A 27957-nucleotide genomic window follows, 5' to 3' on the forward strand; every position below is an offset into this window, starting at 1 on the left:
ATTATACTGTCCCCTTTTTGTGTGTCATAGAGAACAATATATTATAAACACCAGAACTTAATTATCAATATATTTTTAGATAAAGAGGATTAACAAATGTTGGATCTCATCTCAAGCAGGGTTGAAATAATGCAATGTAAAATATGACTCACTAAAAAAATTGAGCTCATCAACCCTTCACAAAATAAAATAAAAAACAAAATACTTCAGGAGACACTATATACATACATGCATACATATATGTGTGTGTGTGTGTTGAATTATAACAATACCTTCAGAGAAGAGCACAATCAGAGAGTAAAATATGCTCTGTAGCTTCCTTGAAGGTTGTTTACAGGACTACATGTCTACGATTCTGCAATAACGAAGAAGATTTTAATGCCTCGTAGCCGAACCTTCAGAGGTGAATGGAAATACATACGCATAATGCACAAGATGAAAGAAAAGGATTGCCGAGATGGGGCGATTAAAGGACCAACAAACAAATTCGAGCAAAAACGACCATGTCAACAGACACTAAGCAACGCCTTCCACAACAAATACTGCTCCAACATAAAAATAACAGAAGTAACAAGATAAACAACACGAACATTTGAAATTTCAGGAGCAACCATCAAGTCGAAGAAACCAATACAAACCGAAATTGAAAATCTTCTCGCTCAACAATGATACAGCTTAAACACGTAACTCGACTAGGTAGCACAGGAATGGCAGTAGTAGTAAGTTAAACCACAAGAGATTTTTCAGAAAAACGGTGCGGTACCTTACCACAATCCCAAAAGTGCGAATTCCCCCAATAATGCAAAGCCTCACAAAAAACCAACGATGAGCGCCAAGAAGTAATCAGAAACCAGAAGCAGATCCAAACGCTCACGCCTCTTCAACAAAACGTAATCAAACCGTCCGTTGGTTCGACGTTGAGATCAGAGAAACGCACGGAAGAGGGGAATATACAAGGAATCCCAATAACCAACCAAAAAATTTCTTATCAATCGGAGCTTCTCCTTTTCTCGTCTCTTCTCTCCTTGTAACGGAGAGAGAGCAAGGAAGGAAAGCACAGTGAAAGCCGTTGGAACATGGCTGTGGCTCGCAACTATGTATGTATACAGCAACTGCACGCACATGCGCCGTTCTTGAGACCGTACCAAAAAAGGCTAAAAGGCTCTAATCACACTGAGGTAGATAATTGATTCATGATCATACGGAAGCCCAAATGTAACGAAAATGAAACCAAAATAAAGCAAGCAAATGCAATTCCAGGTAAATGCCGACACCAAATTATACATTCTCGTGTAAACAGCACGGCACCGTTGTGCTCCATGTTAATGAACGCGACTAGCTAATATAATAAAGGGGGGTTAGTTAACTTCAACCGCATGACGTCCTTCAATAGATGAAGTTGTTAGCGGAGTGCATATGACATTCATCTGGATACAGGGGATGAAGTGGTCATTCATCTCCACGATTTAAATTTCTTTATCTCAAAGAAGGTCATATTTGATCTTTTTTGACATGAAGGACGCGCACGGGCTTCCGTTTTTTTTTCCCTCTCTCGTGCGTCCTCGTTTTTTTTTTTTTTCTCCCTCTCTCCTGCCCTCTGTCTCGAAAACTCTCCAAGCGACGAAGCCCCAACGGACTGCGATTCGCCACCGAAGAAGCAAGAGACTCCGTCGGCGAAATTTCCGCAAGGGTTCTCTATTCTGGGGGGCTGAGAAACAGAGCTTAACAGGTTTTCAAGAGCCTTCTGTCTCGGAAACTCTCCACACGGCGAAGCCCCATCGAGCTGCGATTCGCCACTGGAGAAGCAGGAGACTTCGTCGGTGACATTTTCGCTCAACTTCCATCTCAGCAGCACAACGGCAACGACACGTCGGCTAAATTTCCGCAAAAGGAGGAAGAGGCTTCCGATTACAATTTTCCTAAGTTAGGAAAATTTAATCAGCGCAGTATACTGAGTTGCATGCCGGACTAGGCTTACTGAACCGAATCAACCCAAGCCAACTCGGACCAGGCCAACTAAAAAATAAAAAATAAAATAAAATAAAATAAGCTCCAGTTTTGGGCGTCCATAGGGTGGACATAGCTATCACGAATGCTACTTGGGCACAGATGGAGACGTCGGCATACAGACCCTACTTTCGAGTTTGTGTACAAGTTGTATTGATGTGGCGCCAGTTCAGCGCCTGACGCAACCCAGCACTATATCAATTTTATTACTATATTAAACTTCATATTTAAGTCTCCGGAAAATAAAATATAATTAAAGTATGCATTCGATTAATTAATTACTTTTAATTTTATGAAAATATATTATGAATTAATACCCATGTAAAAAATCTATCTTATGTTATTAATATAATACTTTTTTATTCATTAATCTAATCTATTTTTTATTTACTCTATTGTATTAGTGATTTAATAGTGATAATTAAAATATTGTTAAGTCAAACACTTGGTTTAATTAATTTATTTTTATAATTAATAAAATTAATGGTTTTAAATTTTGAAGATGAAGATAAAGATGAATTTGTCCACACTAATACCCTATTTTGAAGATTTCGAACATGAACTTGTCTACGCTAATAGTTTTAAATTTTGAAGATGAAGATAAAGATGAATTTGTCCACACTAATACCCTATTTTGAAGATTTCGAACATGAACTTGTCTACGCTAATAAACCCCCCCCCCCCCCCCCCCCCCCCTCGCCCCTAAAGTAGAATCCTATCTTCCTTTCTTTTCTTTTTTTTCGTCACAAAAAGATGAAGAGGAGGCATATGACCTAGCTGACTGAAGAGGTTAAGCTTCTAAACTATGCAATCCAATGAATCAGCAAAAGGGTTATCAGAGAGGGAACAAAATAATGGATCAGGATCGAGACCAACTTCTGGTTTTTCTTTTATTGTCTTCCTCTTTCTCGTTCTCTCACCTCTCAATGATGTGATCTACTCAAAGAAAAATGAGCCCACATAAATATTTATTATAACAATGTTATGATTTATATTAAAGTTTTAGTAACATTTTGGCATGATTAGTAAATAATGAGAATTCTCATAAAGATGACATAGAATTCTAATTATGCAAGATGGTGTATGTATTTTTACGTCTTTTCTTCTTTTTAAGCATATAGCCTAAGTACATTGTAGTCATTCTTCACTAAACTATAAATACAATCTCAAGGAATAAGGATATAGCATTAAAGCTTATTCTTCTTGGTTCAAAATCGTCCTTAAGCCTCTCTCTCTCTTCCTCTTCTTTTTCTCGTTATGTTTTCTTATCTCCTCTCTTCCAAGAGCTTGAATTCATCTTTTCTCTTCTTCCCTTGAGATATTTTGTGTTTATATGTTGGTCATAAAAATCAACAAATAAAGGGTAGTCTTATTAATACGAATAAAAACTTGTCATGTGTGCTATGCCAGTATATATGTACTGGCATTGGAACCTTATGTCCATCTTACGAGCATAAATAGTCCACTAGACATGAAGTGAGACAAACAAAAAACCCAAATCTATGACCACAAAGAGTTGTTAGATTCAGCTATTTGAACAAATCTAGTAAAGAAAATTAATTCACATGTATATGGTGCTAACATTTTACTATGTGATATTATTAAGAACACTTTTTCATCGATTTATACATGTATTATCTGATTCAATGAAATTCATCCCTTTATCGATCGACTATTGAGAGGTGGGTGTCACATTAACCATGTGTCTTGGGAGCCTAGTGTATAAATTTTATTTCAAGAAAAAACTCATCTTCAGGACAACATCATAATTTTAAGAAATTAATTAACTCGGAAAAAGTTATTGATTATACTCAAATTATAAATAATTTGATTCACAACTTTGGTTAATCATATTAAAAATAGAGTGCAACCCAAGTTTAACATAATACCAAAATAAATAAAACAAATTTGTCTACACATAAAAATTATAAATAAATAGGGTTCATGGGGATTAAAAGAGAAGGGACAAAAGCCTCCCCAATCACCTAATAAGCCATTATTTATAAAAAATAAAAAAAGGAGATAATCACGAAAAAGGGCATGGGCCCTAGTGTGCCTACAAAATCAGAAGTGAGAAGTAGGCCACGAAGAAGACACACCGCTCTGTGGCTATCATATCACTTGCCACCACGCCGCATGTGCACGTCACCGCGGGCTCCACTTTTCTACTCTCCCTTCTAGAACCTTCCAGGCTATTACAAATCCCCAATCAGTGGGACCCACCAACCAATAGAAGGGCATTTCAGTCATTTAATTTAAAACATATGACCTCTCTCATCACTCGGCGTGCTGCGGGCACGGTGAAAAGAGTTTCTTTTTAAGAAAAAGGAGAGTAAAAGTAGATGATTTTTCTTCCTCTTTTACACCCTCCTCCCCGTGAGTAGTCAACAAGATCATTAGAGATTCGGAGAATGAGTACAGGGTTTTGGACTCAGAGCCCGTGAAGACGAACCGGTTAGAGAAAAATGAGCTCACCCACAAATCAAATGAAAGATGGCACGATTAGCAGCCACAGAATGCTTCACTCCTCACGGGAAATCCCTTGCGTGTCAAACACCACCAAAATTTGGGAAATCGCTGCCGTGCTGCCTCTCCATACAGAAAGACCAAAACGAGCTTCTATTTCTGTTTTATTCCTGTCGCCAGATTTCAGTCATCTCATCTTGAGCAGAATTTCCTATTATTGTAATGCATAGTGAAGAATGTCTCAAGTTTCATTTACAATTTAGTTCCTAGTTCCTGGACAATTATGATTGTCTTCGCCTAACCGAGAAGGCGACAGAAAAAGAAATATAGACGAAAACAGTTGAGGTTTTAAATAACCAGAGAACGGATCTACTTCCAGGTATGTCAAGCAGGCCTTTCTCTCTCTCTCTCTCTCTCTCTCTCTCTCTCTCTCTCTTCTAATTTCTGAAATTTCTTTCTCGTCCACAACTCCCGTGTGAGGCCTGGTTCAGTGCCACCCGATCTTCTTCCTCGGCCATCCAATTCAACAACTTGCAGGGGATAGGAGTTGCAGACGAGATCTGCATTTGATGCAGGCGGAGGTGTAGCCAATTGTTTTGAATTGAAAACAGAGTTTCTGGCTGCAAATATGCAACCAGAACGAAGCTTCCTTTCATGTCAATTGTCTCGCAACAACTTAACATGGCTCCATTGTATGTATCTGACCCACTTGTAAGTGTCGCGATTTGGATACAATCTTATCCTTAATGGATTTCCCGGTTCACCACAAACTTGGTACACTTAAGTGCTAAAAACTCCGGTTGCGTCTCTAACGGTAACCGAACAGGTTTTTACAGCGAGAAGTGAACTTACGATATTACCCCCATGACTACGAATCGGCTCCTACATTCTAGAAAAGGAGAAAAAGTTAATTTAATGCATTTGATGAGCTGCGCCATCTGAGAGGAATTTGTATAAAAAGACTGGGGGTAGTTTGGAAAATGTTTAAAAAAAAAACAGAAAAAAGTGGGGTTCGTAGTTTCCACAAAAAGCGGGGGCTTATCTTGTGTGGCATTGATTAGTTAAAAACACAATCAGCGCCTTCCCTCAAAATTCTCCCGCTGAAGTTCCAGTCTTTCTCTCATTTCCTTCGTGAATCTTTTCTTTCTCGGTTGTCTCCCCTCCGCTGAGGCCGCTTTGCATGACACTGGGCCCCGTCTCTTTCTGCAATCTCCTTGTTTCTCTCTCTTCTCGGTTGAATTTTCTGTGTGAGGTATGTTTTGTTGAATGGGAGCAGGATTCTTGAACATTTGATTTTTACTACGATCGTCTGGTCGTCTGGTCCTCTTTTTCCACTCGATTTTCCTAGTTCGAGGACTGGGGTGTTTGTGTGGGATTTCTCGTTGTATTTTTGGGAGTTTGTTTTCAAGACTTCGTTTCTCGATCTCGGAGCGAAACCGCCTTTTGTTTTCTTCATTTGGGGGGCCTCCAGGGCATTAGATGGTTGTGTGTTGTAGGAGGGGTCGGAATAGTGAACCCTCCCCTGTTTCTGGTTGTTCTTAACTCTGGAAGTGGAGAATCGGATTCGTATTACCTGGTTTGAAGCTTTTTTCCGTAAATCACGACAATTGATCAAAATTCTGTGCCCTGATTGATGAAAGTGTGATCGCGTCCGTAGGTTCATGTTCTGATTTGGAAATCGGGCTATTCGGAGTTGGAACTCGGTGCTGGGGATTTTAAGCCTTCGGTCGTGCTCGGAATCAGTCCCGGGGTCGTCGTATTTTATGAGAGGACGATATGCGTCTGTTTTCGATATGATGATGAGATCTTAAGGATGACAGTTTTGAAGAATAGAAGCTGCTCCGAATGAGGAGCTCATTAGCGAGTAGTTGGAATACAATTTAATCTCTCTCCTGCACTTCGCAATATCTTACCAATTTTCAAGTTGTATTGAGGCCGTTATCTGATTGAGGTGAGAAACATGGGACCCGACTTGGGATCACTTTTGGTGAGGTTGAAGGCGCTTTCTACCACATCGGATCACGCTTCTGTTGTTTCAATCAATTTGTTTGTGGCGCTGTTATGTGCCTGTATTGTAATTGGCCACTTGCTGGAAGAGAACAGATGGATGAACGAGTCTACCACAGCCTTAGCTATCGTGAGTTTTCTTCTTCCACCTGTACTGGTACCTGCTATAACTTTCTGAACGAGACAGTGGTCAAGGTTTGAAGTAACCCTCTTGATTTGTGTCTTGACAACAGGGTATCTGCACAGGAGTTGTTATTCTGCTCACGTCAGGAGGCAGAAGTTCTCATATCCTAGTCTTCAGTGAAGATCTTTTCTTTATATATCTTCTTCCACCCATTATTTTTAATGCCGGGTATGTCATGCATTTATTGACGCTTCTTCATCTTCTATTCTTATTGTAGTTTTGAATCTTCTCGATGTCTTTCTGTAATGCACGCTTGTTTTAATGTCTTTATTAATGATGCTTGTCCAAACTGTTATTACTTTCCCTTTGAGTCTAGTCAATGGAACGTAATTTTCTTTAGAGCTATCTAGCCAGTGTAGTAGCATGCATGGTGAAATTCTGGAGTATCAATCGTTCCATTCACTGCCTCCAAATTTCTTTCTCTGTAAACAACTAGAATTTGGTTTGCCCTATGAAATTTTCTTCTGTCTTTTAGAAACTTCATGTTTATTCTTTTCATTAAGAAAACCTCTTTCCTTAAGTTTACTTGTAAGTCATTTTGTTATTTTGTGTCCACTGTTAACATTTTGTTCATGCTCAGCTCTTATCATGAAGCATTTGAAGAGTAGAAGGGCGTTCTGTTTTTTCATGTTTTACGTTAAACGTTCTTCTGATTGATTTTATTCATCTACCTTACTTGTAATGGCTAATAATGCTTCTCTATTCTCTTTGGGAAATATTTTAAATTACAGGTAATCCAAAATTTGTAGGACAGGTTTGACATTTTGTGTTTCTTTTGCTGTCAGGTTCCAGGTTAAAAAGAAGCAATTTTTCCGCAACTTTATGACGATCATGCTATTTGCTGCTGTTGGCACATTGATATCATTCGCTATCATTTCATTTGGTAGGTTATTGACTATTTCTCTGCACGTTGTTTTAGTCATACCCTTTTTCTTTTCTTAAGACTACTACGCATAAAACTGGAAAGAGGATAAAAATTATATTGTACGTAGGTGACATTATAGAGCGTTCGTATGTTGTTTCCATCACTGTCACATGTGGATTCTGAGCTTTTCCTCCTTTCATTCTCATGAATAAGGGCAAGATTGCATCTGTTCACAGTCTACATTTCTTGACTTGTTGTTTCTTATTTCAGGTGCTACAGAAATATTTAAGAAGATGGATGTAGGCCTCCTTGATATTGGAGATTATCTTGGTATCGTTCAACATCTACTGTCCCCTTTTTTCTGCTCTGACTCCGCAATATATCTTCTTTGTTGTGCTTCGTTGTTTATATTCTTCTGTACTTATTTCTTTTCAACTCCAATATGTGGCAGCAATTGGGGCAATTTTTTCAGCAACAGACTCTGTTTGTACCTTGCAGGTATGGAAGATTTCAAAATTGAACTGCTCAATTGTTCCATAAATAGAATAAAATTGCGACTAATTATTCGTTCTATCTTGCAGGTGCTTAACCAGGATGAGACACCTCTTCTTTACAGTCTTGTCTTCGGGGAAGGTGTTGTCAATGATGCCACTTCAGTTGTACTCTTCAATGCAGTTCAGAACTTTGATCTCAGTCACATCAATTCCAATACTGCATTGCAGTTATTAGGCAACTTCTTGTATCTATTTTTTACAAGCACCTTACTGGGAGTGGTTGTAAGTCTCTCTCTCTCTCTCTCTCTCTCTCTCTCTCTCTCTCTTTCTTTCTCCTCTCTATCTTCTCTCTTCTTTCTTTCTCTCTCCTCTGTTCCTTCTCTCTCTGTCTTTCTGATGGAGGACACCGAAGTTTATTTAACATTGAATCTCTTTTTTTCAGATGGGCCTCTTCAGTGCATTCATCATAAAAAAACTCTACTTTGGAAGGTTTGTCAGCAGCAGAACTTTTCATCATTTTGGCATTCTTTTGTCATGTAATATTTAAAAACTTTATTTTTCCCCTCAACGATTTCTCAAATTCTGATCATTATTTGATTTATACGGATTTGGAAAGCTTGTGGTTAGTTTGCTAATTACTGGTCACTTTTAACGAGAGGAAAAAAAGAGACTCAATGGAAAAACATGAGAAGGAACAGATACAGCCTCATGGACTTCAATCTTTTTAACTTAACACTTTTAAAATAGCTGTTTGCACCAGATCCAAGAGGCACCTTGATTTATGCTACTTGGCCCCTTCAGATTTACCCCCAGTCAGACCCCCAAAAAAAACATTACAGGGAAGAATTGGTTCTACAAAAACTACTAGGGGCACTTCCCATGTATAAGTATCATTATTTCAAAGGATAGTCCTTTTCCTGCTAGGATTGGGATCCTGCATTTAATATATCAAGACAAAATAAAGCTTGCAATTGAATTGAATTTCAGTTTTGAGTTGCAGATGTGATGACAGATTAGTGGCCTATCCTTTCTCCTTTCTTTTATTTTTCAATTATTTACTTGTTTCTCTATCCTGCTATGCTTCTTCCCCACACCGAGCATCAGCAAGTCAAGTGCCATATGAATTGAATGAGCAATCTTCTACACTTTATTTTCTGTTACTCAAAATTGTTGCAAAGGTGTGCTCCTTGTTTAATTGTTCTTGGTTTCATGTTCCAAGGTCAGCTAATTCCTAAGCTTACTCCCTAGATAAGCAGGGAGCCTCCCTCCAATCACTTCTTGTAAAGGGGGTGCTCCTTTGATTGTTGTTGTTTTTGTTCTTGGCTTGCCTTGAATGAAATTTGCCTTTTTCAAAAAAAAAAAAAAAAGGGAAAGGCAGTATTTTTTTCTTTTTTCCTGTGGTTAATTGCTTCAGTAAAGCATTGCCTGCATAATGAATTTCCAGAACTATTCTCCTTGTCCTTGGTTTGTCTGCTTATTTGAAAATTTTCTCTTCCAGGCATTCCACTGATCGTGAAGTTGCACTTATGATACTCATGGCATATCTCTCATATATGCTGGCCGAAGTATGATTTGCTTCTATTCTATGTTTGGCTCCATTAACTCTCTTTCTTGCAATCTTCTATTCAATGTGACTTCTGTCTACATATTTTGCAGCTGTTCTATCTGAGTGCAATTCTTACTGTGTTCTTTTGTGGCATTGTGATGTCTCACTATACCTGGCATAATGTGACCGAGAGTTCAAGAGTTACCACCAAGTATGTTGAACAGCCATTGTTTCTGTTCAAATTTTAATGTGCCTTTGGTTTTCATTTTCTTTCTTCTCTTTTTTGGTCTTGTGTCATACTGTACAATTAATTTTTTTTGTTGATTACTACAGGCATGCATTTGCAACACTGTCCTTTATTGCGGAGTTGTTTATCTTCCTATACGTAGGCATGGATGCTTTGGATATAGAGAAGTGGAGGTTTGTCAAAAGCAGGTAATAGCATCTGTTTCATCCTGTTCTGTTTACCTTCATAGAAGTGTTCCATTTGCTCAAAGAAAGAATTTTTGCTCATAAAAGATCAGTATTTGGGTCTATGAGATGGTTAATTTGCCTCTAGTGTTAACTTATAAAATCACTCCTTTTATATTTTTGCTATACAACATGACTTCCTAAAAGGTTATTTGTTAACTGTATTTACATGGCTGTTGAACATGATCTTTTTTCTTCTGCAGTCCCGGAAAATCTTGTGCTGTAAGTGCAGTATTGCTTGCCTTGGTTCTGATTGGGAGAGCAGCATTTGTTTTCCCCCTATCATTTCTATCCAATCTGATGAAAAAAAACCCAACTGAAAAAATTGGGTTCAGGCAGCAGGTAGGATTTTTTTTTTCTTTGAAAAATTATTAAACAATTCCTCCATCCAATAATCTGTCAGGTAATCAAAACTGCATTTGCAGATTATTATTTGGTGGGCGGGCCTAATGCGGGGTGCTGTGTCAATGGCACTCGCTTATAATCAGGTAAAATTTGAAAGTTCGCATCCTTACTGAAATACTTTCCAAACATCCATGTAAGCCTAGCATTCTTCCATTTTAGGATTGTACTCCAATTTTTGGAGAATTTTAAATTATGTCTGATCAGTTGATACCAACCAATGAAGAGTTTGGAATTCCTTTGCCTTACAAAGCTACATGTTTTGCATTTTGCAGTTTACTCGGTCTGGTCATACACAACTGCGTGGCAATGCAATCATGATCACAAGCACCATAACTGTTGTTCTTTTCAGCACAGTGGTAAGATGCCTCTTCTCTTGTTACTGCATCTATGTCCAAATAGAATTAGAAGAAGCGTTCATCCTGTATCAGTCTATTATTTTATGCAATCGCTTACCTGAGTTTATCAACAGTATACCTAATATTATTGCTCCATATTAACAATTTTGTCAGCTTAATTTTCTAAATGCTGTACTGAGGCGCCGGATTTTTTTTTGTTTTAGGTGTTTGGCCTGTTGACCAAGCCTTTGATAAGGCTTTTACTTCCTTGTAGTTTGAAGCGTACGAGTAGTGTTTCTTCGGATCCTGGAAGTCCAAAATCCTTTCTTTCTCCGCTTCTTGGCAATGGGCAGGGGTCTGAAGTTGATACAAGGGACATCCCACGCCCTACAAGTCTTCGCATGCTACTGCAAACCCCCACACACACAGTACATCATTACTGGCGCAGGTTCGATGATACTTTCATGAGGCCTATGTTTGGAGGACGAGGTTTTGCTCCATTTGTGCCCGGGTCGCCAACAGAACGGAGTGTCCAAAATGGCTGGGATGCTTGAGAAAAGGAAAAGATTTGCAACCAGTGTTGTGTTCTCCATATTCCTTAAATTTGGTTCCCTGTGCAGTGTTACTGCTTGGCCGTGACAGTCATCACCACGGAAGCTAATGTATTTTGAGTGAGGCTTTGGGCTTGTAATTTGCTCTGTTTATGTAAGTCATTTTTTATTTGCAAAGTAGTATTGGTGATGTTTATACGGCTTCACTGCCATATTCTCGTCGATGAGTGCAAATGGGTTGATAGTATACACATTTTTTTCCGAGTCTCCTGATGCATATGTAACGTTACTTTTTGTTGGGTGAGTTTTTAGTTGTGTTCTTTTCTTGTAATTTGTATGGCTGAACACATTAGAAGTTTCATTAGTTTCATATTACAATTTCGTCTAATCTTTTTTATGAATGATGTATCCTGATCACCAAATATCAGATCAGTTAATTTGATTCTTAAAGACATTTTAAAATATGATTTTTTTTATATATAAATTACAGAAACGAAAGAGAGAGAACAACATCCAAATACACTTTTTTTTTTCAAAATATAATTTAAACACAGTCGGCCATTTTATGGTAGATTGATCTCCTGCAGATGGCTTCTTTTCCTTCTCTTCGTTCCTTGTGAATTGGCTTGGCAGTCCCACTGGCTGCTATTCTGGTCCCTCAGCAGTACTTCGCCACAATTAATATGAGCAAGGGAATCTCTTCATGTAGTGGTTCTCCTCTTCTATGCTAAGCCAGTTCCAGTGCTCCAGTCGATTCCCATTACAAAATACACCATTTTACACCAAAGGAATTTTTGCCAGAAGACTGCCTTAGGATTTGCAGTTGCCGCTGAGATAAGCCAAAGAACAGAAGTCAAGGAGAAAGAAATGAAATGAGCACAATTTGGTCTGTCTGTTTCACTGGACAAGGTGCTTGCAAATTTTGTACCAACTATCCGAGTTTATTCTTGTGTTTACTGCAAGGGGCAAGGAGGGTCTTCATCCAGCCTAGTCATAAAATACCAGTCGTCTTATGGTGATGATTGGAAGACAACAGAGCTCAAGTACAACCTAAATTTGATTTAAGAGACAATTTACACCGATTAGACAGTGAAATTCCCCTGGTGCATCTGGAAAGAGGGTATCCTTTTTTTATGCTTTGGGCAATAGAATCAGCCATATATGCATAGATTACTCTTAACATAGTTGAGCATCAAGGAGATCTTCCATGTGACAGTATAAAGCTCACCAGTAAAGCTGCCGAAGGAACATACTAGGTGAAAGGCAACTTATTGGAGAAACCAAACATCGATATGATCAAGAAGGCAGAATAAGAAGGTTTAAAAGCTACATATGTTGAATAGATGCAGGAGACTCCACAGTGGCAAAAGAAGCACCAGCTGGAACCTGGCCTGTTTCAACATTCGTCATGGCTGCCTGCTTCATTTCCTTCTGGAGTTGTTCTTTCATCAATCTTTGCTGTTCCAATTGCTCCTGGTGGCCTTCTGCTAACATTTCCACAAACTTTTCTTTTATTGCAAGCAAGGGATCCTTGTCAATCAATTCATCCTTGTCATAAGCTTCCCTCAACATAGCTGTTTTAATACCCCCTTTTAGGGACACATAAAAAATCCCCGAGTGCCTCGTAAAAGTATTAACAAATGCATTGGAAAACCGATACTCTTCATTAAACTTGCCCAATATTGGCACAGCCACCCTTCTGAGAATGGATAGAGAAAGCAACTCATGAAAAACACCCACACTTCTCTTCTCCATCTCTGGCAAAGCTTGGTCCAAATGAGATACATCAGTGTAAGGTGATACATATGGAAGTTCCATCCAGTCTCTAACCCATTCTCTCATTTCTTTCTTCAGAAAGAAACCTGGTGGAAGATTGACATTGAAGGAAGGCCTCACACGAATTCCAGTTAACAGGCATTCTTCTTCAGCTCTCAATTCTATAACTGACTTTGCAAAATCTGCTTCCCATGAAACTAATTCCAAGAATGACTTTCCTTCTCCCGGACAACCAACCAACCGAAAATAGTTCGGATATTTGGGAACTAAATTACATAAAAAATCATCAGGAAACCCGAAATCCCTCTTAACATGAACCAATTTATCAGCACTGACCACTTTATCCTTGGACATCATTAAAAGTTTACACAGTTTAGCCACTAAAAGGGGCTCATTCTCCTCTCTGATGCGTTTCTCTTCTTCCAGAAAGCGGTGAAGCCTATGTCCGACACAGATAAAAGGGACGGCCTCAGTTTTGGGTTTGATCCGATCGAGATAGATATCAAAAAGACCTGGGTTTCGTTTGAGAAAGGTTTTGACTTTAATAGGAAGACGTAACCTCTCTCGCCTTTTCTCCAAGTACCGGACAGGGATGACCTGACCAGGCTCGTTTAATACCTCTTTCACGACTCTGGCGCAGAGTCGCCACTGTTTATCCTTTTCGATGGCATTATCCAGGTACAGGTCTTTACGCCAAACCACTTTCAAGTTCGAAACGAAGGCAACCTGAGTGTAAACCCCTAACCTAGAGGACTGGAAGGCAGTGAAATCTGGGGAAGAATCAGAAAGAAAGAAGGTGGGAGACAACCGGCTTTTCTTCAAACAGGTTCTGTACATATCTGGAAATCCGAATTATGCTATGTCGATAACACAATCCTATACTGATAGAATGGAATGTATGAGCTTATGCATCACTACAAACGCAGAGAGCGCAAATTGAACAGGAATGATTTAGAGCCCCGTTTTTTTTCCTGGAGTGGGATAACCTTAAAAGAAGCAAGTACTGAATAAGAGGCAGAGCCTAGACTTCATACAGCAGGAGAAAATGAAGGAAGGAGAACTAACCAGAAGAACGGATGATGGCAGCAAATACCTTTCAGAGATTTGAATTAAGCAGTTCGTCCTTTTGCTGTTCAAGGGTTCTTATTCGGTCATTCACAATTTAATTGCGAAAGTACCCAGAAAGGAAAGGCGGAATAAATTATTTTATATTATACTTAGTTAAACTATTCTATATATCATTTTATGTGACTATTTTATTAAATACAATATTGACTATTTTATGTGAATAAATACAATAGTAAAAATTATTTAAATTTTTACGGGATATTAAAATTATTATAATTATATACTCATATACATAATAAGTGTAAGAAACAATGGCATTTTTAACATGTACTAAAACTTTTAGAATAATATAAATTTTTTTAAAATAATTAAATCATGTTTTATGTAAAACTTATATTAACCTAGATAAAAATTTAATTGAATAACTCTTATATATATGATAGCGGCTAACCAATACAACCCAACATATCGATCTCTTAGGTGCGAAAACTATCGCCCACTCTAACACCCACCTCGCTCATGCGGGACGTAGCGTGCCTAGCTCTAATACCATGACAGCGGCTAGCCAATACACCAAAAAGACCGATTTGTAATGTGCGGAAAGCTACCGCCTACAAGAGTGTACGGAACCACTCTGACACCCACCTCGCCCATTCTTGACCGCCTCTCACAGGATTCGAACGCGGGACGTGGCATGCCCTGCTCTGATACCATAACAGCGGCTAACCAATACACCAAAAAGACCGATTTGTAAGGTGCGAAAAGCTACCGGCTATAAGAGTGGATAAAACCACTCTAACACCCACCCACCCCATTCTTGACTGCCTCTCACAGGATTCGAACACTGGACATGTCGTGCCCAACTCTGATATTATGACAACGGCTAGCCAATACAACCCAATAAACCGATCTCTTAGGTACAGAAAGTTACCGCCTACAAGAGTGAACGGAACTATTATGACAATATATATATATATATATATATATATATATATATATATATATATTTCATTTAGCAAATGATAAATGTGTAATAGTTAAAGTTACCTATGTAATTGGATAAGAATTATTGTTTGGTTTTAACACATCAATATTTGCTTTTACCAAACCAATTGCACGGGCAAGAGATTGAGAGAGAGACGATGATGTTTACCGAAGAGGCTGTGCTCCCCTCACTTTTCCCAAAAGAGTCACAGAATAGCTTTAGCTAATCATGTTATGCTGGGAAGCAACCTTTACGTTTTCTACAAATTAAAGTGGAGTTTTTAGGAATTAAAAAACAAAAATAACAAAATTCTAAGGTAGATATTCAGAAATAAAGGGTGATTATTATTTATACATTAATAGAATTGACCAAGTAACATGAGAAAAAAAAAAAAAAAAAAGATATCGAAAGAAAGTAAAAAGATTCTTAAAATCCTTCCTTGTTTTCTAGAAAAGTTTAGTTCTTTACATTCAACTCAAGCAGATTACAAAACCTTTTTTTTATCCAACAGAGCCCAAACAAGAGGCGTTTTAACTCTAAGCTACCTGTGTATCCAAGCTGCATTATCTGTGTTAGCTCATGTCTGGGGAAGTTCTTCTACCCACGTAGCAAATAGCCCAGGTACATACTGACGATGGCAACGAAACAGACGAACAGAAAGGGAAAACCCACTTGGACTTTCGCACCCTTTCTGCTTCTTATTACCACCTATAAAAGTCAAAATGGGAAAAAAAGAATAAGATCAAAACAGAACTAGAGGCTCTACAAGAGAAGCAAGTGAATAATAAAAAGGGCATTGTTTTGAGACGAAATACAGCAGCTTGAACTCGTTAGAGGCGGCTAGTTCATGGGTGGGCATTCTCCACCAATTTTGTTTTGTCATCAAATCAGAGGAACCAATTTAATAACAATAAGAACATACTTACCACTTCACGCTTCAACACATCCCTCTCTCGGATAGTAGCAGATTTTTCTTCTCTCAACCGGATGATTGTCTTCTCAGCCTACACAAAATCAATCTACATTACTATATGTATATTCTTCAGACATGTGTCATGGCCTAGAAAGTTGGAAAACAACAAAAAGATAAATTAATGTATCAGATATATGAAAGTGAAGGAACAAACACACAAAGACCTCTATCCATGACAAGTGATGAGGAAGTCTTAACACATTAAAATTCAATCTGAATGTCACTCATCCAATTACATTCTTCCCTATGCATAGGCCCTAAACTAATTTCTGGGCAGTATAAGTGTAACTGGCACTCCATATTTCAGGCAAGACAAACTCGTCCAAAAAATACACTATACATCAAGCCCAAAATCCTGAAACATGAATAATCATCAAACTACCTGGGTCAGTTTTTTTCACTTACCTCGGTCAGTTTAGGTACCAGTTCATTCAGTTCTGATTCCATATAGCGAATCTTGCAATTCAACTCCTCAACATTTTTATCTACCTATGCAAGAGAATTAGATACAACATATGAATACCACTGTAGAGATGTAATATTAAAAAAAATGCATGGAATGGTTCCCCTAGTAGTTTGTTGTAAGTTGCAACTAATCTAACCACTGAGCAAACAGCACAGCAACGGGAGGCAACGGGAGGCAACAGGGAACCACAGTGACCCTGCTCCATGCAGAGATGGGTTTTCCCATCACACACAGAGCGGGGTCAGGGCTAAAGTGAAAAACCCACATGAATTTCAGGGAAGTTGCGGAGTTTCCTGATCCCACCTGTCGAGTCTTATTACCTCTTTGCCTGTTCTCATATATAGTGAAATAGGTATAAAAGAAAAAGAATACAAACAAGAGAGAGTAGTTACAGAAAAAAATTTATCTAGTAATTCATAATAATATGATCTTCGTTTTGTTAAAACCACACAACAAAGTTTATTAGTCCATTTCTAGAAGTGCAGGGTGGCAATGGATTGTGATGTATGTGGTGAAGCATGGATCAATTTGAAAATCTCACCCCATCACAGGCTGGGATGGGAATGGATTCACCCTAAGCCACAGAGCATTCAGATAGCCAGGACAAAAAAGTATAATTAAGTTAGTCTTACCACGTTAGAGTCTTTAATTTCAGATGGAATCTGATCTTGGAAAACTGAATCTTCATAAGCTGGCCCCTTCTTAGAAGATCCATTGAACAACAAGGCTTCAAAAGCTGGTTCCTGTTTCAGAGCTCCTTTGGTTATCAAAGCTTCAGAAGCTGGCTCCTGTTTCAGAGCTCCTTTGGTTATCAGAGCTTCAGAAGCTGGCTCCTGTTTCAGAGCTCCTTTGGTTATCAGAGCTTCAGAAGCTGGCTCCTGTTTCAGAGCTCCTTGGGTTATCAAAGCTTCAGAAGCTGGTTCCTGCTTCAGAGCTCCTTTGGTTATCAAAGCTTCAGAAGCTGGTTCCTGCTTCGCATCCCCTTTAATCACTGGAGCTTCAAAATCAGACTCCTGCCTCACAGCTCCCTTAATCACCGGAGCTACGAAATCCGATTCCTGCCTCACAGCTCCTTTGGTCACTGGAGCTACAAAATCCGACCCCAGCTTCAAGGTTCCATCAATGGGCAGTAGAACTGGAGAATGCGAGGGACTAACAAAAACCACTCTCAATTTGTTCTCCTGAATAAATTTGCCACTCTCTTTTGCAAACTAGCGACAAGAAAGAAACTGTTAAACAAATCCAACAATAAAATACAAAAACAACAATAACAGAGTTCTTACAATGGTGGCTGTGATGTCTTCTTCAGAAGAGCCAAAAGGAACAACTGTGCTTTGAATCAGAAATTTGTCCTTGCATTGCATATCTGATGGAACTACACGCTGAGCTTGCATAGTAACTACATTTATAGTGCAAAGCAATAAGCATGAAAATCGCACATACGCTTACTCAAACTTATACATAAGTAAGGATCTACAGATGACACAATTCTAAATCCATGATTTGTAATTGTTAATGCCCCTGTCTGCTGGCATGGAAAATGCCAAAGAGAAATGAGAACCTTTCATGAGGGTCTAAAAGTAAAATATCAAATTTAAAAAGACACATATAGACAGATTATATACAGATATGGACCTATTTCTATTTAAGCTAGGCACACTTAAGTTTTAGTTTAACCATCAAATTATAATTGAATGACTTAAAACTTGGTTTCTTCTAATTGTACATTTGTTTTATATCCCATGCATTCATGATTGATGTTCATTTGAGATTTTTCTTATTTTTGCTAATTCTAAATGATAAATCAAAGATAATGGTATCTTTATAAACATAAGGAAGTAATGACATTCTTATTTGAATGACTTTTCAAAGGAAAAAAAAAATAGGTGTAGCCAAGGTTGGACTTGAGTGCAGCCTCCTTTCCTTATATATATGACATGAGCCAAGAAGAGAAATGAAGAGAGCATGGGTAACTCCCCTCACATGTGTAAATAAAAAATTTCACTTGCCAGTATCCCACTGGATGGTCATCATAGAAGAGAAGAGAAAAAAGAGAGATAAGAAGTAAAAACTAAAGAAAGAGAGACAGAAATTGACATGCAAGTGATTCTCCCTTCAAAAACATAAGAGAGACAAATAACATCACAGAAGATACTGAGATGTTGGATTAACTAATTATTTCATTTTGGTCAAAGTGGAGGCTTGAAATTTCCAAACAGGAAGAGAGTTGACAACAGAATCGGATAGTGAACACCAAAAAGCTCAAGAAGGCACTCATTGGCAAAAGTGGAGGCTTGAAATTTCCAAACAGGAAGAGAGTTGACAATAGAATCGGATAGTGAACACCAAAAAGCTCAAGAAGGCACTCATTGGCAATCCTGTATTACCAAATCAGACAAAGAAATCATGGTATAGAGTGGTAAAGTTGCTTTCCTGCTTTCTGCTATAGTTTCATTATTTACGAGTCCAAATTTTGATCTCTTTGATATCCCGGAATGATTTCCATCATTGAATGATAAGAATTGGCTTCTCAGTATTCTTGCATAAGTAAGTCAGATACAATAAAAAAGACTGAAACTAATCATCTTGCACAACAAAGTTTTCCTCAACTAATATTCTCCCATTGCTTCACCATCTGATAGTTCAAATTATAACATTACACAAAGATTCCAGTGCTACAATTTTTTAGGTTGCAACGTTTTGTCAGCTAATTTGCATTGCACCTCTCTGTGGATCAAAAGATGTTTTACAACAAATGGACTCCACTTTCTTGAAATTTTGTTTATTTTCAAGAAATTGTCTGGAGATGATTGATTGGTGGCACAAAATTTATATTTACTCTCTTCAAAAATTGAAAATAAAGAAAACAAGTTCTACATATTGCTTCATTAACTTCCATTTGAGCAACTACGTAAAGTGAAGGGACAAAATAATGAGATCTGCAAATGAAGAAGATGCAGAACATAGTGATCCTGAAAGATCACTCGTGCAATAAATTCTAGAACAAAATTTTCATGAAAAAGAGAAATAAACCTGTAAAATCACAAGTTGCATTTGGTAAGACAATTCCAATATTTGGACGCACACAATATTTCTTTGGAGATGTAGTCTTGACCTGCCACAAATGTCATACAAAGTCATATTTTCAGCCATCAGATGCATCATCAAATAAAAGAATGCTTTAAACCTTCAGAAGAGCAATTGAAAAAAATATATAGTTAAAAAATATTTCTGACAAATCATGATAATGTCAACACAATAGAACCAATCAAAAGACTTCACTGAATGAGTATGAAGAGTTACAGTAGAGTAAATACAGAACCAATGGACATAAATGAGGGAAATCGTTGCAAAAGAAAGTGATGAGCATTTAAAGTCACCTATGCAGTTAATACTTTCCTCAACACAAGGGGAGGGAAAATTCAAATTTTCCCTTAGATAGGTAAAGGTCTTTTTCTCCTTTGTTCATTCCTTGCACATCTGAAATACTGGTAGTTTTAGGGATATATTCGTATACAATATTATCATCATGGCAACTGTTTCACATAGGTTAACAAATTACATTCTTTTTTATTTTTGAAATGATGCTGAACAAATTACATTCTTGAATGTTGCACAACTCTGTACACCATGAAAAAGTACACACGCATGAGATTATTTTGTTGAATCTACATATCCGCAAAGAATTGACAACTCTATCTATATAGAATAACAAGAACAAGGATGTTATAATGATAGAAGAGTTTCCACCTTATATGCAACATATTGATTGGTGTTGTTGACAAGTTGAACAGCGCAGGAACTTTGCTTCTTCACTTCAACTGGAAAAACAATCTTTAATCGTCAGACTGAAAACAGTTGAGAATAGGCAATCCATGAAAAGATTGTCTCCAGAGCTCCGGCAGACAATACTCACGGGCATGAATCAGAAACTTTCTAACATGGAAAAAGGTTATCAGGAGAAAATATTGATAGTTTTCAAAATGACAAGACAAGCTTCCAGGGTGAACAACTATTCTGCAAAAAAACACATTTGACTTTATATTTCTATGTTTCAGACTCAACACCCAGCTGGTCAGAAACTGAACAGAGCTCTGCCAGTGGATGTTATAATGCTAGCTTCATGATCTGATAAAACAGACTAAAGCCTCTGACTTCGTATGAAGACACAACATTCAAAATAAAAAGTAGCCATTTCTATGCCCTTGGCAATTTGGAGCGAGATTCTTACCTAAAAGCAGGGAGCTAGGCCTAATTCATGGAGATAAAAATGAACACCAAGCAATGAGCTGTTCCCAGTAATTGGAAGCCCATTTTCGCTGACAACGTCAAGTTTGAACTCATGTGGATTTTCACTTTTTAAAGTCCTCATTTCATGTGCAGCTGTAGGTATAGGAGTATCGTCTCTCAAATACAAATTGAATACACTTTTGTTTTCCGCTTAAACAAACAAGACAATGTTAAGGCACTTTCCAAATTCTTGATTGAATAGCTGAATTGCTTGTAAGAAAAACCTGTAACCCTTTTCTTTTAGTTTCTCACAAATCCAACAGTTTGTTATCCCTTTTCAAGTTGATGGAAGGTTTAATTTAACTGGTCATCTGAAGGCCAAGGGTGAGTTGATGGAAGGTTTAATTTAACTGGTCATCTGAAGGCCAAGGGTGAGTTGTTGGAAAGTTCCATATGTTTCTTCAGCTGAACAAAAGGCCGAGCCTGACAAATTCAGGTCCCTTATAGGGCAGTCCAGAAATGATACCAGATCAGAAAAAAGTATATGATCCATTCTCTAGAATCAATTCTATAGGTAAGTCTAAAAATTAGTTCAGGCTTTACTCAATTTTTGACAACTCTCTTTTGCCCTAATAAAGAAAGCTAAAAACCAGTCAATAAAGACATCCATCTCAAGCTAAATTTTCACCATATCAGAAGGATCAGGCATAATTGCGTGTTACACACCCCGTGAATTTTGTGGAGCGATAAGCTAAAGCTTCTTATTTTCTAACCATTTTATTTGTAACAGTAACCCAATGAATAGATTATTTTGCCCAATTTCAAAACTGCTATGATGACTGACCCTTCTAGAATCCCTGTGCTAATTGGATGGCAGCCCCCCTCTCCATGGGGTCATTAAGCTCAATTTTGATGGAAGCACTCTTGGATGTCCTGGGCTTGCAAGTTATGGTGGCGTGTTCATTTTTCGTAGTGCGGATGGGACCAGTCTTCTATCCTACTCGAGGCCTCTTGGTGTGATTGACTCCACAACTGTTGAACTCTTTGGTCTCCTTTATGGCCTTATTCTCTTTTGGGACTGATTCAGTGGGCCCTTCATCATCGAAGGAGACTCAAAAGTTGTGATTGGCTGGTGCTTTACCCCCCGTGGCGGCATTGGAATATGTTTTTAGATATTTCTGAGATTGTATCTTCTATTTCTTGTATTTGGTCTCATGTTTTCCGATCAGCGAATTCTGTTGTTGATTCTTATGCTAAATTAGGAACCTCCCTGCAATCTCTTGTTGTAGAGGGAGCGTTTCTTTAATGGTCTTGTTGTTTTTCTTTGCTTTTAATAATATCATCACCTTTAAAAAAAGAAAAATAAATCCGCCCAATTGCATCAATCAGAAGATTTTCTACAAGAAATTCTTAACAGTTTAAATTAAATCTAAAGCCTTCAAGTAATCGAATATCTTCACTGACAACGATAATGCAAATCCTTCATCCTCCGCACATTTTTCACATCCTGATCAGCACACCATCTAATCTACATGCAGAGTTCAAAGTCCATATTTTCACCTACATTTACAAATCTAACCATTCAGACCCCCTAACATTTTATGTATATTCGATCGGCAAACCATATAGCCCACTAGCAGAGTATCACCAGCAGGTGCAAATTATCAACTCGAGAGAGCATATAGAGTTAACTTAATTTGAAAGAAAAAACATGTTCTGAACTTACACGTGAACTTCAGTTCGTTTGGTTGGATACTTAAGAACTCCGGTGTCATGGTTCTTCACACAAAGATCCAAGACGATCCACTCGTTTCCACCACCTTCAAACCAGAAACAAGGAGCAGACTACTTCAGTGGCCAAAAACGAATTTCAGAAGAAAAAAAAAACATGTCCTCCTCACACCAAACATTACCAAGACAAGACCTTATCCGGACCAAAAATCCTCAGAGCACAAGCAAATAGAGATACATCAAAAGGCAAAATTCCATTCAAAATCCTCTCCTCTTAATTTAATTCAAACAACCGACAAACAAGAAACAGATGGTGCCAAAGTTCAACCAAGATGACTACAGTTTAAAAAAAAATAGACACCCTCCGATCTGAACTCCACTAAAAAAGCGCCTTTAAGGAAGACAAAACGGCAAAAGACGATCAAAGTCTCCACAAACCGTGCAGCTACAGAGAAAGAGGAGATAGCTTTTTGGCGACGAACCCTAGGCAAACCAGTCAAGAATTTTAACGAAAAAGATAGGCAAATAAATAGTTGCAGTCCGAACTCAGACGTTTCGTATTCCACACCATTATTTTCGCTCCACAGTAACTCACCTCTGATCGCATTGATAATGCAAACTCAAATCTCTGAAAACAAAGAGTGAGTGAGTTTCACGTCATTTTTGGTCTAATCGTCTGAAATTTTGGAAGGAAGAGAGAGAGAGAGAGAGAGAGAGAGAGAGAGAGAGAGAGAGAGAGAGAGGGTGGGCGACCGGGCGGTTGTACCCACCGCACGTCTGATTTGAGCGTAAAGCTGCAGTGTCTTTAAAATGCCAAAAATGCCCTTCAATATATCGGTTCAAAAGAACCTTAATTGGGCTTTTTACAAAAAGATCAATGATATTTTCGTCAATAAAGAGATCAGTTGCGGTTTTCTTACACTGGGTCTTCGTTTGTTCTCTCGTTGTCTTTCTGCTCACGTGCCTTCCGACGAAATTACCTGTCCTTTCTCCGTAGTTCCCCGCGTTTGCACCGTATACCCGTAAATATGGGCCCACCTTCGATTCTGAGTATCGATCAATAATATTCTACTGATCGAACGTTGAAAGATTCAGTCAACCGATGCGAATCGACAATAATTACTCTAAATGATTATTTAGAATAGAATTTATGTGAAGTAAAATGTAGATGATACGAGAATTTCGGCACCGATAAACCATCATCACCGAAACGGAATCAATAACCGGGAAAGGCTCTGGAAGCTTCTTTATGCGTAATACTTTTCCCAATTATGGTTTGCTTTGGGAGTTCCGTCTCCGAGTAGAATTCGGACCACAAAGACGCGATCGTTTCCGGGTTAATCGGAGTCCAATTTTGTCAGGAGCGATTTGGCAGCATCGGTGTCGGGTAAAGAAGGGAAAATCGGACCCACGGCGCAATGGTGAGGAGAGGTGGTTTGCTGCTTCGTGTGGTTAGTAGTTGGGTCATTATTCCATATTAACGATGGTGAGCGGCCACCACTTCCGCCTAAAACTCATCAATGGTTAATGAGTGCGTCATTTGGCATTTAACGGACTTTAGCTAGCCACAACCACCACGATGCTTTGTGATGTTAACTCTGCAACTAACATTGCTACAATAAAAAAACCCAATTTTGTTCAAAAATTAAAAGCGGCTATTCCAGCCGTTCGATCTTCATCAATGGCGAAGTGAGAGGTCGTTCTCCCCGCTCTCCTTCTTTCTTTCTCTTGTCATCTCTTTCCGCTAGCCTAACCCATCACTCACGTCAAATATATATATAGGTTTATCCAATACGAAAAGTTATTTGGTGTGAAACATAAGAAACACTATCTCAATTGATCAACAACTATCTCAGTCATCAGATCATGATCGGACGACTGAGATAGTTGTTTTGCACTAAATGGTTTTTCATATTGGATTAGCCCTCTATACATACACGCACTATCTTAACTCTAACTTTATATGATTTAGAATAACATTCTACAAACTACGTAAAAAATGATGGTATTACCTTATCAAGTTCTTGAAGCAAAAAAATTGTTTTATGATTGATTCCCAATTTTTAGGGACCATTTATGCCGCCATAGGAAAATAGAACGGTGGAAAAATCATTTTCCATGTGACTAATTTTCTTATTGAAAAAAATCTTGTTGATCGATTTTCTTGCTATAAAAAAATAATGAAAAATTAGTTATGGTGTTTGTATTTGCACTAAGAATAAATTATTTGTATAAATACAAAATAAAGTTAAAAGTAAGAGGTAACTGATCAAGTGCAATTTAGAGTAACCAGATATAATGCGAGTGAAATGTGGAAAGAAAGGGTTATTTGAGCTTTGAGAGTATATCTTTCGAAAAGATGATAATAAAAAATAAAGTTTGAATGGAAGTAGAGCTAATATGAAATGAGGCCAACTTGATGCAAACTAAAGTCTACTTATTGCTTCTCAGGCTACTCATGTATGGGATAAAAAATAATTTTTAAACCAAAAGAAGTCAAGTTTTAAGTTATTCAATTTAAATTTGATGGTTCAATTAAAAACAGAGTGCACTAAACTTATATAGACTTAAGTCCATACTCTATTTTTTCTTATTTTTCTTGCTTTTACCAAACCTATGTTTAAATCTATCAAAATAACACAAATTTGCTCATAGTATGATTGTTACATTCATTACATTATAGTTACCCATACCTTACTTTAAGATAAAGGGGAAGTCTTGATGAACTAGATCTTGTATTCCCAATTGCATCCATTAATGAACTCATTTAAAAGGGTCCATTAAACATTAGACATCATTTGAAATCTTTGTCCTCCAGTTTTGGTTAATGTAAGAGGAAGAGAACCTAGGGAGGGCTTCTCTCACCCAATGCAAAAAAAAAAAAAAAAAGGATACTTACACTATTTGTATTCCACATTTTCGTGCCAAAATAGAAAAGTGGGTGGAAAACCCTCAACCCTTTCTCGCAAAGGAGAGGCAATAGGGACTCTCTTTCGCTTCTCAGTTGCAAAAGGAGAGACAAAAGGAGATGTTTTTGTCTCAGGCCTTTTTATAATAACACGACTATTACTAGTACTCTTAATAACAACAAAAATAACAACAACAACAACAACAACAACAATAATAATAATAATAATAATAATAATAATAATAATAATAATAATAATAATATAAAAGATAAAATTGTAATGTGCAATTAAATGTATAACAACTCAAAATGTCACAATCTCAGAGAGAAAAATGACCTAACTGAAGCTATAAAAAAATATTTGATGAATTATGAACTCCAAAAAAATATCTCTGGCCATTACAAGAGTAATTTCTAACTGGATGATACAACTCCAAAAAAATCTGAAAATTATGAAGAAATTATAAAAGAACACTTCGTTTATGAACTACCCATATAAATTATTTTTAAAACTCATATATGAATTAAAAATTATGATACACCAAGTATTAGAAGACACCTCGAAGTGGTATCGCATACAAAAAAAATAAATGTGTAATAATATGGTGATATTTAACAATATTACTCTTAATAATAATTACTTATTTTAATATTTTATAAGTATATGGATTTAATGTAGTTTTATAAACCTTTTTTTAAGGTTTTCAAATTTGGATAGTATTCAAAGCTGAAAATTGTCTAATAGAGTCGAATTTGATATCTATAATAAGATTCGATGGGGATTCTGTTGTATCTGTGTCAAGCGCCTAGTCAATACTCCCAAAAGGCCGATCTGTTAGGTGTGGAAAGCATAACACACTTATCCAAGATAAGAGTGGACGGGACCACTCTGACACCCACCCCGCCCATTCTCTATCGCTCCCCACGTGATTCGAACACAGGATGTGGCGTGCCCAGCTCTGATACCATGACAGCGGCTAGCCAATACAACACAAGAGACCGATCTGTTAGGTGCGGAAAACTATCGCCTACAAGAATGGACGAAACTACTCTGACACCCACCCCACCCATTCTTAACCGTCTCTCACGGGATTTGAAAGCGGGACGTGGGGTACCCAGCTCTGATACCATGACAGCTGCTAACAAATACACCCAAAAGACCAATCTGTTAGGTACGGAAAAACATAATACACTTATCCAAGATAAGAGTGGACGGAACCACTCTGACAATCCGATCCCAATGCGATTTGTTTACAACCATATTATTATGCCTGAGGCTACAACTTGTCTAAGAGGCTCATGAGTCAAACCACTTGACCATGATTACACGCGAGGATAAGGAGTAAATTGGCTTATATGCATGATATTTTACCTCATGCCTAAGTTAGGTTAAGTTTAATGTTAGTTTTATTAGATACTTAAAAAGAGTCATTATTTATGCTAATATACCAATTCATAATGTCATTTTTTATTTTGTTGGCTAAAGTTTTATGTAATAAACGTAATTGGGGAGTAAATTAACCTACTAATTTAGGTATTAAACATCTAACATTGCCTCAAAAAATGCTTAGAGATGTACAAATTACCCCAAAGGTCCCACTTAAAAGGCAAAAATCACCCCGTCCCGATGCAGAAATTCTCGGACAAGAATGCCGAAAGAAAAACTGGTCTTTTTTTTTAATTTTGTTTCGTATATTTGGATGCCAATTGACAACTTTTTTACCTTAATTAATTGTATTTTGAAATTCACCGATGCAACCCAAGATTGAGTCCTCTTTGTCACAGTTGCTTAAAGAAGAAAAAGGAAAAAAGAAAGTTTCCTAACAATTGCAAAAGATTGTATAGGATACTTAAATTAATTTATTTACTATTAATTAAAAAAAATATTCTTAGGTTTTAAATAATTATATACCTTTGTCACATATTTATGTACTTTATTTTTATATACTCTACATTTTAGAGATTGTTTAAAATATATTAAAATAGTCCCTGAAAATGTATTTTTATCAAGAAATACATTTTTAGTATTTTTTGGAAAAGACACTAACGGGCGCCTAAATGTTTTAAAGATATTGTCTGGATCCCTATGACAAAAATTTAAGGCTATAACAGGCTGTAGAGAAAAGAACGAAAATGAACTCAAGCGTACAAAAGTTAGGTGCAAGGCTTAAATTATAATTTGTTATAATTATTTATTTAATTATTTAATTAATTAATTAATTACAAAAAGACCGATTTAATCCAATACCTAACATGAAACCGATACACTCTTCATATCGGGTGAGACGTCTTTTGCAATTCACGTATCGGACGCCGTACTGGATATCCCTATGTGATAGAAGGAACGGCTCAGATCGCATCGATCCTGTGTCTGCTCCACTTAAATGCGCTAGAGCGGAAAGGGCGTACAGCGTGTCAGCCAGCTGTCGAATTGGTGATGAGAAATAGGTACACCGAAGTTGGAAGAAGGAACTCTACGTGGCCAATCT

The 27957-nt window shown here is 37.5% G+C and overlaps 4 protein-coding genes across 11 annotated transcripts in view; 1 reads left to right on the plus strand and 3 right to left on the minus strand.

Annotated features, from left to right (window-relative positions):
* The window catches only part of LOC137955905 (uncharacterized), a 39287-nt gene extending 38122 nt beyond the window's left edge, over positions 1–1165 (minus strand). Inside the window, exons 1-2 of one of the 3 annotated variants that reach the window (XM_068803114.1) lie at positions 769–1165; positions 273–355 (exon numbers count right to left, since the gene is read on the minus strand). The gene's annotated coding sequence lies outside the window, so the exon portion shown is untranslated. Of the gene's footprint in view, positions 1–272; positions 356–763 lie in introns of all 3 variants that reach the window. The other 2 variants (XM_068803115.1, XM_068803116.1) reach the window with 2 other exon arrangements.
* A 4321-nt stretch (positions 1166–5486) lies between these two features.
* Positions 5487–11578, plus strand: LOC137956846 (sodium/hydrogen exchanger 1-like). Its single transcript, XM_068804485.1, has 14 exons — positions 5487–6610; positions 6714–6832; positions 7450–7547; positions 7800–7859; positions 7981–8027; positions 8111–8305; positions 8466–8512; positions 9522–9588; positions 9680–9780; positions 9903–10004; positions 10244–10382; positions 10466–10528; positions 10718–10801; positions 11005–11578. Exons 1-14 carry the CDS (start codon positions 6434–6436, stop codon positions 11332–11334), a joined length of 1629 nt encoding a protein of 542 aa, XP_068660586.1. The 5' UTR covers positions 5487–6433; the 3' UTR covers positions 11335–11578.
* A 272-nt stretch (positions 11579–11850) lies between these two features.
* Positions 11851–14152, minus strand: LOC137956594 (protein WHAT'S THIS FACTOR 1 homolog, chloroplastic). The gene has a single exon (XM_068804143.1). The coding sequence runs from the start codon at positions 13942–13944 to the stop codon at positions 12658–12660; it is 1287 nt and encodes a 428-aa protein (XP_068660244.1). The 5' UTR covers positions 13945–14152; the 3' UTR covers positions 11851–12657.
* Positions 14153–15479: 1327 nt separating this feature from the next.
* On the minus strand, positions 15480–23262 carry LOC137956847 (vesicle-associated protein 1-2-like). 6 transcript variants are annotated; one of them, XM_068804491.1, is made up of 9 exons: positions 23156–23262; positions 22556–22649; positions 20350–20420; positions 19633–19714; positions 17883–17965; positions 17232–17810; positions 16539–16622; positions 16087–16164; positions 15480–15868 (listed from the first exon to the last, which is right to left on the minus strand). In XM_068804491.1, exons 2-9 carry the CDS (start codon positions 22602–22604, stop codon positions 15758–15760), a joined length of 1137 nt encoding a protein of 378 aa, XP_068660592.1. In that variant the 5' UTR covers positions 22605–22649; positions 23156–23262; the 3' UTR covers positions 15480–15757. The 6 variants fall into 6 exon arrangements, with proteins under 6 accessions (XP_068660592.1, XP_068660587.1, XP_068660588.1 ...); XM_068804486.1 differs by having other exon boundaries at positions 17883–17998; XM_068804487.1 differs by lacking the exon at positions 23156–23262 and adding an exon at positions 22999–23116 and having other exon boundaries at positions 17883–17998.
* Between the last annotated feature and the right edge of the window lie 4695 nt (positions 23263–27957).

The sequence above is a fragment of the Aristolochia californica genome, unplaced genomic scaffold (genome assembly GCF_029961685.1).
Source record: "Aristolochia californica isolate CCGP_79_NKW_82.1479 unplaced genomic scaffold, dmAriCali1.0.hap1 SCAF_2, whole genome shotgun sequence".
Taxonomy (NCBI): Eukaryota; Viridiplantae; Streptophyta; class Magnoliopsida; order Piperales; family Aristolochiaceae; genus Aristolochia; species Aristolochia californica.

Excerpts from the sequence above, each read along its gene's own strand:
- LOC137956846 (XM_068804485.1), top strand. The coding sequence starts at position 6,434 with ATGGGACCCGACTTGGGATCACTTTTGGTGAGGTTGAAGGCGCTTTCT. Across the intron at positions 8,306-8,465 it reads GCACCTTACTGGGAGTGGTT|ATGGGCCTCTTCAGTGCATT; the intron begins GTAAGTCTCTCT and ends TCTTTTTTTCAG. Across the intron at positions 10,529-10,717 it reads TGGCACTCGCTTATAATCAG|TTTACTCGGTCTGGTCATAC; the intron begins GTAAAATTTGAA and ends TGCATTTTGCAG.
- LOC137956594 (XM_068804143.1), bottom strand. The coding sequence starts at position 13,944 with ATGTACAGAACCTGTTTGAAGAAAAGCCGGTTGTCTCCCACCTTCTTT.
- LOC137956847 (XM_068804486.1), bottom strand. The coding sequence starts at position 22,604 with ATGACACCGGAGTTCTTAAGTATCCAACCAAACGAACTGAAGTTCACG. Across the intron at positions 16,623-17,231 it reads AAATTAAAGACTCTAACGTG|GTAGATAAAAATGTTGAGGA; the intron begins GTAAGACTAACT and ends TCTCTTGCATAG. Across the intron at positions 16,165-16,538 it reads TGGTACCTAAACTGACCGAG|GCTGAGAAGACAATCATCCG; the intron begins GTAAGTGAAAAA and ends GATTTTGTGTAG.